Source organism: Solea solea, chromosome 4 (assembly GCF_958295425.1).
Source record: "Solea solea chromosome 4, fSolSol10.1, whole genome shotgun sequence".
In the NCBI taxonomy this organism is placed as follows: domain Eukaryota; kingdom Metazoa; phylum Chordata; class Actinopteri; order Pleuronectiformes; family Soleidae; genus Solea; species Solea solea.
In genome coordinates, this window is record NC_081137.1 from 21,449,603 (window position 1) to 21,465,963 (window position 16,361).

Here is a 16,361-nt window from a genome sequence, read left to right on the forward strand (position 1 = left end):
AATAGGATATTATCGGATATGACTAACTGAGGGGGTCAGAACAGTGTGTGAGTGAAACAACAGCACAAAATCCTAAATCATATTTTTTTCTTATTACATGCCATCTGCCTGACATTCCTCATTGCTGGTTAAAAGACCCTGGCGGAGAGAGGACAGCTGACTACTGATAGTAGCAGTGAGTAATTGCCCACATCACTTTTCAATGGAGATCCACAGAGTCCTAATAGGAGACCAGGCTGGTGGACTTGAACACAGAGTAGGGCTATTCATTTCCCATTTAATTGTTTCTTTCAACCATGACAGCAGTGCTTTTATTGCTGTTACTATAACAACGGAGGCCCTCTAACCTTAAAGCACTGGCAGGCATGGAGGCGGCTCACACATGAGATTAATATTTTTTTTGCCACACAATCAAGGTTAATAAACTACAACAGAGTCATTTGCCACTGACCGCTTAAACCGTCACTTGGTACAGCTCAAGAGCTGTCAATTCTGTGGTCAGGTTATAATTAAAATTTTGTGGGAAGGCCAGGTTTTTCCATCAACAATTTTGCACGTAGTCAAAGTACAGCACACTGCTGTCTGAGCCCCTGTCTTAAAAAGCCTGCAACTATAAATTTATTCCACACAACAAGGTACTTTAACACTTTCGAGCACAGTGTGGTGGAAATAAGTACCAGAGAGGTGAAGACGGCGTACTGTTTGTACACTGTAAAACTAAAAGATTCAAATTCAGCACAGTGTATGGTTGGATTCAGTCATTTTGCTATCACAGATTGGTCCGCCTCCCTTCCAATCAGACTCATGTCCATTCATCCTACAACTGGTCCAGTCAGTTACAACCAATGATCTAAAATGGTGGTCTGACATAGGAGCGCCCAATGCTGAAGCCTTTTTAATAAAGACCAAATTGGTGAACACTGATGAGGCAAAGTCAAGTGAATCTATTTTGAGATAAAAAAAAAAAAAAACACAAACATCTGGTGAAAACAGTTTAGTCATCATGTTCTTCTGACTGTGCCGCATCACGTTCCATTGCTCTGATCGGTTGTAGGTCCGCTCTGCAAACGCTGATAACACCACTTGGAAATGAAGATTCAAGACCCATTTGCAAATGCAAATTGGTCTGCTAATGTAAGCTAATGTGGATCAGGAGCAAATCATAATGTGGTAATTAATGTGAAATGGGCAGTCAGTCTAATTTGTCTAATTTCCATCAAATACTCAACAAGGCTAATAACGTATGAGTTTGGCTTCAATAGAATTTCTTCCTTTGTCTTCTATGTGAAGGAACAAAGACATGAAATTACACTTGATTACACAGGTCATGGCAAAATCAGTGATATCGCTGATTGACGGTAGCTCATCTGATAAGCCATCCTAGCTCCTTCCTGTATCATGACTTTCCTGTGACCTGCCCACAGATGTGTCAAACACTGCCTGGACAAAAAACAGGCAAATACCTGTGCCTGTGGTGGCAACAGGACAGGGCGCAAGTGAGCAGAGACCTGGTCTCCTATTAGGACCCTGTGGATCAAGCAGGCTGAAAGCTCCCTGGTGTTGAGGGACACCATTAGCAACGTCTGCACTGGGCAGCAGGGGCTAGGAATCTCCCATTTCCACCAGTGGGGGAAAACAATTGTGGAGATGAGGAGAGAGATGGTCCAGGCAGAAGTGCGGAAGGAAGAGAAGCGGAGGGCAAAGGCTGTTGAACTCGCAACCCAGGGAACATGGACCAAATCGGACCTCCTAAAAAGGAGGGTCTCAAGGACTGAACTCTGGAGGCTGGAGCCGTTCCGTGTAAGCTTCCTCTTGAGGTCTGTGTATGACACACTTCTATCTCCAGTAAACCTGGTGAGGTGGGGCCTGAGGGATGACCCACTCTGCAAACCCAAGCCCCAATCCCCAGCGGTGTAGTTCATCAGGGCTGGGGGAGCAGCCATCTTCTGCTAGGAGAACCAGAGCCAGCATCCTTCAGGGGGAGCAAGGGGGGGAGATGAAAGTGGACCTGGTGAGGAAGTTGAACTTCCCCACTGTCGTCCAAATAACCTTGAGGTCTGACATAGTAATTTGGTCAGAGCAGGCAAAGAAGGTCATCCTGGTGGCACTGACTGTCCCTTGGGAAGAAGGCTGTGACGAGGCCCATGAGAGGAAGAGCCTTAGATACCAAGACCTCGTCTTGGAGTGCAGAGATAAAGGGTGGCAGTCATGGCTGTTCCAGTTGAGGTGGGCTGTACAGTGTTCCCAGCACAGTGGATGGTGTGGACGGTGCACAGGCACGAGCATAAGGCAGCTGGACGCCAGATTGAAGAGGTAGCAGAAAGAGCCTCTTGTTGGTTATGGCACAAAAGGGACGAGGAAGGCTGGAGGCCTGGAACTGATGGGCAGTGATTTGGCCACCACTGCTGACCCACCAACAGGAGGGTGTTGTGGTTAGGAGTCGGAAAACACCCAGAGAAGTTTATGCACCGTCTGAGGACATCAGTTCCAGGTCAAAGGCCACAGTCATTCTTAAGAGTGACTGCATGTGTGGCGTCCTCGGATGTAGCACTTATCTGCTATATATAAGTGCTATATAAATTTTAAAATGTACTTACTTACTTCCCTATTTTTCAGGCATATTCCAAGATGACACTACACTGGGCTCAAATTGTGAAAGAGTGGTCCAGCGAGCATGAGATAACACTTTCACAAATGAATTGGCCGCCACAGAGTCCAGCCCTTAACCCCACTGAGAGTTTGGATGTACTGGAGAACACTTATCATTGCTGTCCAAGTCATGATAAATAGATCTTGGCAGAAAATTGATGCAACTGTTGATTGAAATAAATGGGATAGTGCAAGCTTATCGAGACAGTGCTGTCGCGGATGCCTGCTGTAATGAAGCTAAAGGCAGTAGCACAGAATATTCAGGTTTGTGACACTTCTTTGGGCTGGTCAGTGCATACAGAATATATAAAATGATGGGTCTTACCTTATAAATGAATCCATCTGGGCAGGCGTGGTCATAGGTGAATGCTTTATAAACTACAAGGAATACGATGCAGGCGAGGAAAGCCAGGGCCAGGATGATCAGGATTGTCACCTGGAGGAAGGACAAACCCCGGTCAGTGTTTTATAAATGATAGGAGTCAGCTGACTGAGGTCAACGGCTCCTCAGTGTTGCATTACATGACGGATGACTCAGGATGTGACACTGTTAAAATCCACTTTGTTCCCATCATGGATACAACGCTGCTTGGTTTGGTGAAATATGAGTCAATATTTTCAGTGACTTACATTCAGTGCTTCATTACATTGTAACACACATACACAGTACATGAAGAGCAGAGCAGCTTGTGTTTCTTTTTATGAAATATTGAGGAAAAATAATGCAAATGCATGTAAGCAAAGTCTTCCCAGCGTTTTATGAAACGATCGTTCAAAGTGAAGGTCTCGTGATAAACGCCAAAATGCAAATTGAGCTTTAGCATCCTCAGAGCCACACGTCCCATTCACCACATTCATTTTACTTGTGAAAATGTATTTACATTTCCATGAAAATAAATGCAGCAAATTTTTACAATCTGTCCTGAGACTCACCTTGTTGTTGATTCACTCTAATTAAGCCACGGGAATCCTGTCACCGAACCTCTACTAGTTGTTAAGAGACTCAAGTAGATACTTTATGAATATTTCCTTTTGTTTATGACCAAAATGAGACAAAAAAAAGAAGCAGCAATGTCTGTATGAACCATTTATTTTAACTCTACAAGTGACGGCGAAATATTATTGTTTGTTCAAAATCAAAATACATACAGAGTGAAAAATGCTTAATAGCGGTTTAAAAAAAACAATGCTAATCTAAAGTGATGAAAAATGTAAGCATTTAAAGCTGTCTGTCTCGGTTGAGGTGTGAAATATTTATTTCCCGGAGAAGGTGCGACAATGTTGCGGTAAAGCAGATTAACAAAGATTAGTTTGATGCAAATGTAGCACAAAGGACAGAGCTGTATTAAAAACATGGTTATTATCAGCGTATGAAGTATGTCAGTGTGTCTCTTTGCCATTAAAAAGACAGATTTACCTCAGTGAGTCGGGTAAAAATGGGACACAGCGGATGAATACCTCTAAATTCCCCCATTTCTTGCCAGCGACCGGCATCATAACCGTTCTCATTTTACTCTCTCTCTCTGATTTATCACAGGACGATGCCAGAGCAATTACACACGGGCGATCATCAGTTTCCATCGGTGCTGCGCGGTGGACAGGGACACGCAAGTTAAGTGACTGTTTACTCGGTGTCAACTGGGGGACACGGCTCTCACAGCCTTGGCTGCTGTTGACACCCTTGTCAAATAACACCTCGCACATCACACACGGTGACGCATTGAAAAGGACGTGTAAAAAAGTCACGCCAACCTGACTTCTGGAGGGGTAACAGATGTGCGATGACTGATGGAGACTCGCCCTGACCCCCATTTAAATAGCAACGTACATAAAACGGCTCATTAAGAGGAGGGATTACAGAAAAGCTCCTCATATCATTGAGTGAGAGCGGCGAGTGCACAAAGCACTGAGCAGACACTTGAAACACTAAACGGAGACGGAAGTTGCTAATAACTAAGGGGATTTGCTCTTTTGCTCCAAATCTAAAAGGGTAATAAATTAGTCTGCATATATTATGTGTTAGTCAGACACAGAACTAGTCACTCAGCAGATTATTTATTGAACAAAACAGCTTCCAACAGACTTTATAATTTGGCCATCCCTTTAATCACGCTTTAAATGAGGGCATTACACAAACAAGACATGAAACACGTTAGTGGAATTAACCCGGTCCATTGAGAGCATAGCCTGTGTCAACATACAGCATGAGGATTCAACACAGCAACCGCAGCAATAGTTGAAGGAAGATCACGGCCTTTGTAAGAGAAATGATCGCTGTGTCGCTGCAGCTACAGCCATGTGGCGTATAAGTGCATTAAAAATCTATCCTGACCTTTCTCCATTATTCATAATCTGGCGGAAATCCGCAGTAAACCATAGGAGGTCGTCAGGGCAACGCAACAGTTCACCAGGTCATGCATGAAGTGGATTTTTTGGCTCGATGCAAATGTTCACAAGGCAAGATTAAATAAACCTTTGCTGGTCTATATACACATGTGTCTGTCATGTGGCTACCCCTCTAGTTTGTGCCATATTCTGCTCCACTATCACCAGCAACACGACTATCTGTGCAACACAGATAACACACAGACATTTGTTGTTGTTGGATGTCGGTAAACACACAGCGTGTGGCTGTAACTTGGACCAAGAACAATGTGTCCTTAATAGGAATTGGCGCCATCGGTAAAGGCTGGATTGACTGCATGGCAGGTGACTGGGCCCGCTGGGCTTTCATCGTTTACCTCTACAAAGCAGCGGGAAATCCCTGTTTTATATTTCTAAAAGCAGTCACGCACACACACGACATTAACAGCATCCCATTCCGTCTGCGCGCCTATACGAATTTGCAGCTAACGCCACCAAAACATGAATAAATAAAAATACAATTTTTCTAGATTCATTTTCAAGACAAATGTTCTGGTTTGCCTGAGGACACCAACGCAGAAGAAAAAAAAAAAAAAGTCTATGGGAAAATAAGCCTTTGTGGAAATTGTAGAAAACGGACAATTTCCATCGTCGACTGCGCAGATGCGTCACTCATTTATTTTTAAGAATGAAAACAGCACAAAATAAAGATGCCGTTAACCACGTCACCCAAGTCCTCGGCAATTTAAAGGGACCGTGGTTACTAGGCAACCATTTTTACAACAGAGCCGTGAGTGTCAAACCACAAACCTCATTTTGGTGTATTAACCTACACGTACAGATAATGGTGAATTACGCCTATTCACTCACTACACCTTCCGACGTCTCACTTGTGTTATAACATCAGTGCGTATTTCCCTGGTCTGAGGTCTTCTTCAGTAGCATATGATTTCAATATTGTAAATTATGTTCCCATTTAGAGAAAAATAGATGATAAAGCGCAGCACATGAGTTGTTTGATTGACAGCTGGTATCGTCCAATGGCTGCGTGGTTGCAGGTGACGTCTGAACTCCCATTCGCAAAACATCAACATGGAACTTGCCACTTTAAGGCTTTAAAATGGGAGTTCAGATTCCTGTGGATGCTACTGGGTCCTTTACAAAGTATTACAAAGCACAACGATTCTCGTGAGTGACGTCGTAACTGTTACTACTTGGACAACCTTTTGTCTGTAGCAGTTCCAAGTTTGTAATCACTTTGATAAACTGAATAGACGGAATAACAATGACCCTGTTCCCTGTTGAGTTCTTGTCTCATTTCACTACTCGTTTCCCCGCCTCTTTGATTACCTGCACCTGCCGTCATGGGTCACACCTGCGTCTCGTTGTCTCTCCTCCTCCCACAGACTATAAAGCCCGTCTTTCCCTTCGTCTGTGCCAGTTTGTCTTGTACCCTTGTGTCAGCCTTCCAGCCCTTTCCCCTGCATTAAGTTTCATAGAATGTTTAAACCCTTTTGACTCCGCTGTCAGATCTGTTACCTTTTTACTGAGTGGACTGATCCATGTACTGAACCTGAATCACTCTCAGAGGCTGCATTTGAGTCCTTGTTTCTTGTGTTGTATTGTGCTTAATCTACTCTTTTGGGTTCATAATATTGTAATTTATTTGTGCTGCGACCTGTCATAATTCTTTAAAACTCCTGTCCAGGTGGCCAAGAGAATTACACAGTGAAAGCAAGGAGATTACAGGGGATCAATATCCAGTAAACACTGATTCTTTTTTATGTTGTCATTACACTGTGCAACCAGTTTCAGTGTCAGCAAATGGCAGTCTATTTCAGTATGTATGTAACAAATACAGTGATTTTCTTTCTTTATACATGCATCACAGTACTATGAGTGAAACAACAGGCAGCTGCAGCTGGAGACAGTTGGGTATTATTGAGCAACACTAATCAGAGCAGATTACAAAAGATCTACTGCGATTGTTCCTCTGCTCCGCTGTTTCCTCATCGCCAACTGCAGATTAAGTGTCTGCACTTGACCTGTTTTGTACGTTAACACACACCTGCTTTAACACTGACTCTGTCTGAGTTCCATTAAACACATAACTCCCCCCCCCCCCCAAAATTATTCTATTCCAACATCATTCAACACCGCACCACACCTCGCACACTGGCAGTGACAGACAGGCCGTTATGGAGGAAGCAGACACCTCCTTACCTCCACTCAAGGAAAAGAGGGGAATATCTAAGTGTGTGTCTGCGAAAGAAAGAGGGAGAAAGGGGGAGGTGTGTGTGTGACAGCAGAAAAAAATGATGCTAATAAACACGGATAACAGAGGGAGCAAAGTGAGAAATAAAGCCGGAGATGACAGACGCAATAAAACAGTGAGCATGAGGCAACGAGAGAGAGAGCAAATGACAAGAGATCCAGGGGCAGATGGAGAATGTTGTTCCTTGGCTTGGTAGCAGGTGGCACAGACAGACAGACAAACAGAAAGGAGTGACCGACGGACAGAAAGACAAGCCTGGCCAGGTGGGCTGCAAACACGATGGGATATCACTTGATGCATCGATCAATACGCCAATAAGCATAGGCAGTTATTCTATACGGCCTCTCCTGTCCCATCTGACACCTTCTCCACCGCAGCATAAAGCTCAGTCCTTCACCTTCATGGTTTTCATGAATGTTGAAAAGTACTTACACTGAAAGCATTTTTAGTTTGGCTCTGATCATCTCTCCTTCCTCCAGGGAACTTTGCTGATTAATGATATTAACGAAGCTCCATGAAGGGTTGAGCTGAAGCGGAGACGAAACGGCTTAAAGATCAGATCTCGGCACATGTTCCCCTGATTTAAAATTCAACATTAAAGTGCAGAATAAAAGATAATGGCGAGTTATCACATCCCGGATCAACCTTTTTGCCGTCACTTCTATCTACAACTGAAAAACTTCACATAGTACAAACTTTAAGTGAGTCGACGAGTAAAAAAAAAAAAAAAACAACCTTTTATTCATCCCCTCTGGAAAAACACCAACCAGTTTAGCCTCAGGACTCAACGGTGTAGATGGAAATGTGTCCCGCGGAAGTGTATAATCGAGACTCTAAGCTCTTGTCGTTGAAGTGAGGGATCAGAAATCTACATAGAAAATGTAAATGAAATGTTCCTCTTATCCTCTTAAGGCGGTTTTGCACTGATGAAATGAATGAAGGGGGTCACAGTGGTATACCTGTTAGGCGACTGGAAAGGTCACAGGTTTGATCCCCGTGTCTTTGAGTGAAACATTCAAAGAGTGTACTGTGAAATATACTGTAAATGTGCAGTGTGTTATTGGGGTTTATTGCTTTATGTAAATGACAACAATCAGGGAATTAAGTTCTCCTGCATTATCCTTAATCACTGCTTTATCGATGTCTATAAAACAAACAAGCTCAAATAGTTTGGAACAAGACAGCAGCAGCAGCAGCAGCAGCAGCAGCCATTTTGGCTCCAAACCAGACTTTTAATTGTGGTTTTTGAAGAACATTCTTTAAGTAAAAGCACCACAGTATAAATGTCATCCGCTCTCGACTACAGCTAAAATCTCTCTCAAATACAGACGATTATATTACCAACAACGTGTGCTTCAAACAGTCTTTCTGTTTATGTGATTAACTCGTGTTTCAGTGCATGAATGCAGCTGTTGATTTGGAGCCGGTGGTTCCCAATCCGAACAGGGTGACAAGATAAACCTGAGATATTATATAATATGTGTTGGAAACAAATATGTATGTATTTGGTGGTTATTTGATTTTCCTATAATCTTCCATTTCTTTTTAGAATATTGAAAATTCTGTCTTTAAATTGTGATAAAATCATAATTAAATTTCATTTGCACACACCCTAATTAGTGAAAGTGACTTTGCATTTAACCCATCCTTGTTTGTTTTATACACCAGTAGTGGAACACACACAAACTGGGCACTGGGGACCAATGGGGGTTGGGGACCTTGCTCGGAGGCACCTCTTGACCTGTCCTTGGATTTGAACCCTCCGGTTACAAGCCACATTCCCTTCCTTTTGTGCCAAGGACTGCAAATTTATGACACCACACGGTTTATGCTTTGCTTCCTATATTCTATTATTTTATTGTGTTAAAGTCTTAATGGAAATGTTAACTTGGAACTGGAGTTGTCAGCTGGATGTAACATTAAATGTAAATGTAATAAAGTCCCACTACAATATTGCAAAAAATGTCAAATCCTTGACAATACTAGGCTAACTTAAGTGCAGAAATGACGTTCTACCACTGTATTTTGTTTCAAGAAAAGTTCCTAAATTGTTATTTCTAAGAAAGCCGCTTCTAATGAAGCCGCCTCTGCTGTATTTCAAAAAAGCAAATTGTTCATAGACGTCTAGGATCCCTTTTTTACAGTGTATAGACAAAGAGCTAATTGTGAGCGCTCTCCTTCCTCCCGGAGCATCTCATCCAGCGGAACAAAGACGACTCTCAAAGCACAGATCACTCGGGGAGCTGCCCCAGAGCAGAGAGTATCGGAGACGGGGCAGAGGAAGGTCAAGGAGACAGTGTGCTGGGGATTTGAGCTCTCGAGGACTGGCTATAGTAGAGTAGTATGCAACAGACGTACAAACGCTCCACCATCTACACTGTTAAATGGAAAGGAAGCTTTGCGTGAGGGTGCAAGTGGACTTTGTGGATCCTTATGCGATACTCGTGCTGTTTTTCTCTGTTATTGTTATGACAACTTGCTTAGTAAAGCTGGATAAGGATGTGTATGCGTAGTTGAAAGTGAAAATTGTACAATATTATCTCCTCCTCCTCCTCCTCCTCCTTGTCTCTGGGCACATCCAGAGGCGAACAAGCTACAAAACATTTTGTTCTTGAACGTCCTCTGCAGTGTCCTCCATAGAAGGACACTTGGAGGAGTTGTTTTCAAACCAAAATTGGCCCACAGTGTTCAAACTCGAAAGGCTGATATTCCATGCAGAAACAAAACAGAGGTTTAAAATCCTAACGGGCTAGTAATAATACAAGTATCACACATTTTAGATTGATTTATGTGCGAGATATATAGATATAAATTGACTTAAACCACATGATCACACCCATATTGTTTCTCACACAGAATCCACTGTATAATACAGTGCACTGCGAGTAAGACAGATAAATGCTAATTATGCTAATGAATCCAATTAAGCAAGGTCTCCATGGAGACCAAACTTCAAACGTTTGCGGCGAGCATCGTCATGTTGGTGAGAGATGCTGCGGCACTCTCGGGCTGTAGACTGCAAATCAAATAGCAGGAAACGCAAGAGAAGAAGAAAATTAACAACCATCGCGTTCTGCAGAACCCTGCCAACCTTCTGCACAGATACGCTCATTGTGAATCGGTAAAAACGTCTCAGAGGAGACGCTAAACATCTGGATCAGATTCGCTAATCGGCACAGCAAAAAGAGGGGATATTATTAATGACGGGATCTAACACAAACACACACTCACTATGCAACGAAAGACTTGTTTACATCACATTCGGGACTTTAAATGTCTCTGCAGCTCTAAATCCCAAGGGTGTTTTTTATTTAAATATTGATGCACATGTGCATAAAAGTGAAAGAGACCAATATAAAAGATTGGGAGCTCTGTGAGAGGGGAGAATAATATATACAGTCATGTACCATTTAACAGCCCGACTGAACGTAAAGAGAGTACCACGACGATACCAGTGTGTGGGATTTAAAACAGAGAAAGAAAGTGTTGTGATAAATAAAACCACATCGTGTATTTGTATAACATCATCCACTGTTGGTTTCTGTCCTGAACTGTGATAGATTTCAAAACAAAATCAGGAAAAATGTAACACGCTGCACATAAAAACGTGTTCCAAGACCGAGTGTAAGATTGCATTTTGGCCATCATCGATCTGACTCAGAAAATCCTTTTTATCCTTGGCAACCTCACCTGATTTCTTCTTCTCCTCCTTCTTCCTCCACTGTTGGAGTTTATTGGCAGTTGGCAACTAACCTTGACTTATTAGGTCCATTAATAGAGTTTGGAAGCAATGTCCATGTATAAAAACAAGACAGGATCTGGATTCATCATTTATTTCCTGTGATTGCAAATTGCATTTTTTTTTTTTTTGACCTTTGAGATAACGCAGGACATGCTGTTAGAAATTGGTCCTTGTTTTAAAAGAAAGAGACGATACACTTATTAACGTCATGCTGATGTTGATGCACAGTGAGTAAAGTCTGAAGTTTGATCTGCGGTAGGAGGGAGAGCGGAACAGAAGCCGTCTGTCATCGGGAATATCACTCGCACAGTTTGGCAGTTTGTCTTTCATCCAACTTTGACGACTGCGAGTTGTCTGTCTGTCTGTCTGTCTGTCTGTCTGTCTGTCTGGCATGTCCCTGTGTCATGGAGATCCTTTTTACTGTGACAAACGACTCAAACTTGAAGTCGGCTTCCAGGCACAGTGACCCGACCAGGGACGCGTTTGTGCTTCAGTGAAGCGTAAAAAAAACATTGACGTGTCAGGTGTGCGAGGTTGGATTTCCATACACTGATGGCCGACCTTGTTTGCTCATAAAAAGCATAAAAAAAAACATCCTCAACATACAGTATCCACCTGTGATCTAAACACAGTTCAACAAAGTGTGTTTCCTTCAAGCGTGCGTAGATACCAGGACTGTAAGACCGAGCAAATCACAGCTGGCAAGTTCATTTTTATCCGAAGCCAAATTTGAACAATAAGCTGTCTTTGAATTAACGCCAACGGTAGCTGACACTGTTCTAACAGAGACTGTGACTGAGTTCTGATGAGAGAGCAAAAGGGTAAAATGGAGGAAAATGGTGAGACAGAGATGGACAGATATGAAATCACACCTGTTCCTTTTTGAGCACAACACATTTCCAGTGTTATGGAGGGAGCAGATATTCTGTGTTTACCTCATTTTCACCAGTTTCCAGGATTATTATAAAACAACTACTCAACCATTAACCACAAAACTCGTGGGGTATGAACCAGCAAAGAACATATAAAATGTTATCATGGAGCATACTAGCATGACAGAAGTGCTACCATGGTTGCACAGAAGGGTTTTAAACAAGAGCAAGTGGTTAAATCCAATGTTAATTAGATTTAACCATTTTTTTGGATTATTAAAAAACAAAACTGATGGAATGTTGGGATGTAAATCCAAGCAACAAAGCTTTAAAAAACTATTTAATGCTGTTTCTTTGATTCAATATTCAATAAAGGCATTCCACTCAGCGCCATTCATCTCCGTCTGTCACTGAAACCGTTTTCTGACCTGCTTTTATCACAAGAATACTTTGAATAGAGTTAACTGTGGGCATTAGCGTTCCACCGCAGCCGGAAACAACAGCCACCACCAACCTTTGCAAGCAGTGAAAGAAAAATCACATTCAAATCTGAAACTCTGCAAACAGACCAACCTTCAACCAAGTAAACACGCCAAATTATCCACACAGTAATCAAAAATGCTTTATAAATGAACATAGAGATGTGGTGTTTGCAGAACATTCAATGATTTTGACTTAACTATAACATAAAACATATTTAAAGATGCCAATAAGGATGCGTTCAAGCATTAAACACCGTTCCAAACATAGAAGATGTCATGTATCATACATATCGACATCCAGTTCTTAGTGTTTCAATTGTTCGTGTATGGCGCTTTTGGTGTTTTAAGAAAACAAGGTTGATGATGACCGTTTTCTTGGTGTGAATGTGGTTAAGTTTAGGTTAAATTGTGGTTAGGTTTAGGCACAAAAAGGACCTGGTTAAGGTCAGGGAAGGATCAAGGATTTTCCTCATAGCATAACACGACCAAATCCATGAATAAATATGGGTGAGTATTGAAAAAAAAAAGATCATGCCAACCAGGAAGTAAGAAAAGAACTCCATTTGGCGTCAATCCCACTTTATTTATAATTATTTTGGGTCTTCTTCAATAAAACCTGATGTTGATTTTGTAAATTATGTTCCCATTTAGAGCAGAATAAACAATAAAGCACGGCACATTTGAGTTGAGACCTGTGAGATTGACAGCTGGTATCATTTATGTTTACCATTTTAGGACTAGTAGTCCTCATGGAGACCAAAGCCTGGTCCTTGAATTGAGGCAGAACCTCAATTCTGAGGCTCACAAAATCAAAATGTTACGTGTGGTTAGGTTCACGGTTGGCTTTGGCATAATCTGGTGGGTTACGGTTAAGAACAAGGCTTTTGTTCCGCAGTCCAGCTGAATAACAGTCAACGCAGGGTCCTAACAAGATGAGCTGTGCCGACTCGTGTGTGTGTACACAGATGCATCGTCGTGGGTGGTTAACTGAGAGTGCATAACAGCTTCTATACGCTCCCTACAATCAGCAGAAGATTAGTCACCCATACAAAAACAAGCAAGGAATAATATGTGGAACAGTGGGGCTATGTGAGGTTTCAGAACCTGCAGCAGTAATTACCTGAACCCTGACAAACAGTGGCGGCCTTCTGTGGAGGCGGCAGACTGCAGCAAAAGCTTTTATCTGAAGGCGAGGTGGAGGTAATAATGGGATAATTGTTTCTGATGACGGCTGCCTCTCCCACCGCTACATGCACGGGCCCCACTAACTTCGGCTGGTGCTGCACATGTTCAGCTTGGCAGTGGGAAACACTGTTCATGAGGTCACTGTGTGTGCGAGCGTGTGTGCGTGTGTGTGTGTGTGTGAAGGATGAAATATGTGTTGGCATGAGAGTGTAGGAGAGTGGGTCCTGCAGGAGTGGGTGTGTGCACGGCACGTGGGTTTTGAGACTCGGCCAAGCCCACCATGTTTTCCAGATAGTGCGCCAGAAACTGCGCTGGACGACACGCATTAACTCTGCCCCTCATCAGCCGCTACACCTGCGTCTTTCTGTCCCTACTGAGCAACGATTAATCCTCTCCTCTCCTTCCTTCCGACTTCTCATTTTCAGAAAAGGCTCTGAGTTGCAGTTTAAGTGCGATGGCAATGAAAGACAAAAATCGTTATTTTGCAGCAAAGGTCGTAAACTGAATGTCAACCAAAGCAGAGTCTCGACGTCACACCTTTCTGTATCTTAAAATCCATCCTACTCAACTCTACTCAACCAGTTTTGAGTTTTTTATGAATATTTGGAGTTGAGTTTCCACACATCTAACTCACATATCTGTCATGGCCTTTGATTTCGGAAACTCCTTGAACTTCTTTTATCACACAAAACATTTTTTACCCGATTCAACATGTGAGTATATTTTCACTGAGTCATTTTACAACGTTTCTTTAACTATATTCTTTTTATAAGAAGTTATTGTATCAAGTTGATCAAATATTAGTAAATATCAAAAACTATTTTACTTTTTTAGATTCATTACATCACAATCAGGCAATAAAGCCTTTAGCCCCTTTTCCCCCTGTGGTCCCAGCTCGCCTCGCCTCGACTCAGCACGGCACAGTTTAGGTTGGTTTTCCACTACAAAATCGTACCTCCTCAAGGTGGGCGGAGTCATCACTGCACGGCTGCATGAAACTGCCGTGACTTTGTTTTACACACACACACACACACACACAGACGAGTGACTAGTGACTTCTAAAGCAGTTGTTTTCAGTGTAACTGAATCATTAAAAATATTTGTTCAGTACTTCCTCCATGACCAGAGCACAGACTCCGTCACTGGCACACTACACCAGAAATATTGAGATTTTAGACATAATTGTTGGAGATGAACCCACGTTTTTTAAGATCGCTAAGTCTTATTAACTGATCTACAGTTCGGCATTGTTCAGCTTGATTCTCGTGTCGGACGTCTCTTCCAGCAGTCTGGTGACGTCACGCATAGTATCGCCTCAGCGCACTTGGAACCTCACCAGGTACCAGGTACGATCGCTCGTGCCGAGTCCAGTCGAGTCGAGCCGGTGGAAACACGCCATTTGTTTCACGTTTGCAGTGCATGAACTAATGTGTAGGACAGTGTTGCACTAGAACCATTCATTCAGTATAACTGTAAAGTGAATGCAATGAATAGCTCCTCTTGTAATTCATCTTTTGCTCCCTTTTCTTATTCTGCTTCTTTCATTCCCTTTTCCTCCTCTCTGTTATCTCAGGGCACTTTTGCAAATATTATTAGTGTCGACACATTTTCTCCCGACAGCTGAAATAGAAATACTTCCTCTCTTTCTTCATCTACAGTAACTGAGATCTTTCCAGGTGGGGGTTTTGCTCGAGATCAAATGAAATTCAGGTTTGATTTTGGCGTTCGTTGGAGCTCATTAATGACCGGTGAAACTCGGCCTCCTCGGTTCATTCCACAGAACAAAGCAACTATAGGGGATACGCGGCAGTTTGAGTCTGCTGGGGAGGGATGGAGAGGATGAGGGAGAGGATACAGCAGGTGGTGAGTGACCAAAAAAAAACGAAGGGAAGAGATGTGGGAAGTGATAACACATGGACCTGGTCTAGAGGGAGGAATGTGGAAAAGGGAAATGAGGATGAAGAGGGAGGGAATACAGAGAAGGAAGAAGAAATAACATTTTACTGTGACAAAATCTAGTTTTAAAATTAAAACATTGAATTTTTAAAATAAAAGGGGGCGGGGGGCAAAGTAGGCTGTGGCATTAAAGGAGGGTGGAGAAAGGGACGGAGAGCAGGACTAAGATAGTGAGGGCAGATTACAGAGCGTTTTTTTCTCTGCGCTCTTCATCCATCAACACAATCTGCAAAGCTTTGAAAAGAAGCGAGATGTGCGAGCTTTTCATCCAGAAATGTTTGCTCTGCATCGCACAACAGCACGCTGTTCTCCACACTGTGTGTGTGTGTGTGTGTGTGTGTGTGGGTCTGATGCCCGCGCGCCTGCACAATCAGCTCCATCAGTCAAGCGGACCGAGCGTTTACACAAAATCGCACAGACAGAGGCTGATGTAACACGACCCGGATGGAAAGTCTGCAGCAAGAATTTGAACAGTTCCAAATGTGAAACACTCGCAACTCAGCGTTGCTGTTTGGGCATTTTTGTCTCCACTACACTTGGAGTGCGTCACATCATGTCCACAGCTCTCCACAGCACCTGACAAAGTAATCACAGTAATCGCAGAGTGCAGTGGGTGTAAAAGTGTCAGAGTGTTGATGACACAAACACGCTCCGTCCGACAATATCAAACAGGACCCGAGAGTTCGACCACAATCTCTGGAGTGCCACTAAAGTTTATCTTGCATCCGCTGATGGAAGATTGTGTCCACATTACTCACAAGAACTAGAACACTTCCACTCTTTATTTCGTCTGTATTTAATCAACAGGATCCACATCGGGTGTTTCTTCCCGATTA

At 42.7% G+C, this 16,361-nt stretch overlaps 1 protein-coding gene and 1 long non-coding RNA gene across 4 annotated transcripts in view; one reads left to right on the plus strand and one right to left on the minus strand.

Moving 5' to 3' along the window:
* The window catches only part of LOC131458558 (uncharacterized), a 109,501-nt gene extending 102,498 nt beyond the window's left edge, over window positions 1-7,003 (plus strand). For both annotated transcript variants that reach the window (XR_009240107.1, XR_009240108.1), the window contains one exon: window positions 4,187-7,003. This is a non-coding gene — a long non-coding RNA (uncharacterized LOC131458558). The remainder of the gene's footprint in view (window positions 1-4,186) is intronic.
* nsg2 (neuronal vesicle trafficking associated 2) overlaps window positions 1-16,361 on the minus strand; it is a 36,613-nt gene that overhangs the window by 1,725 nt on the left and 18,527 nt on the right. For both annotated transcript variants that reach the window (XM_058627733.1, XM_058627731.1), the window contains exon 4: window positions 2,975-3,085. In XM_058627733.1, the coding sequence (XP_058483716.1) occupies window positions 2,975-3,085 (111 nt within the window). The remainder of the gene's footprint in view (window positions 1-2,974; window positions 3,086-16,361) is intronic.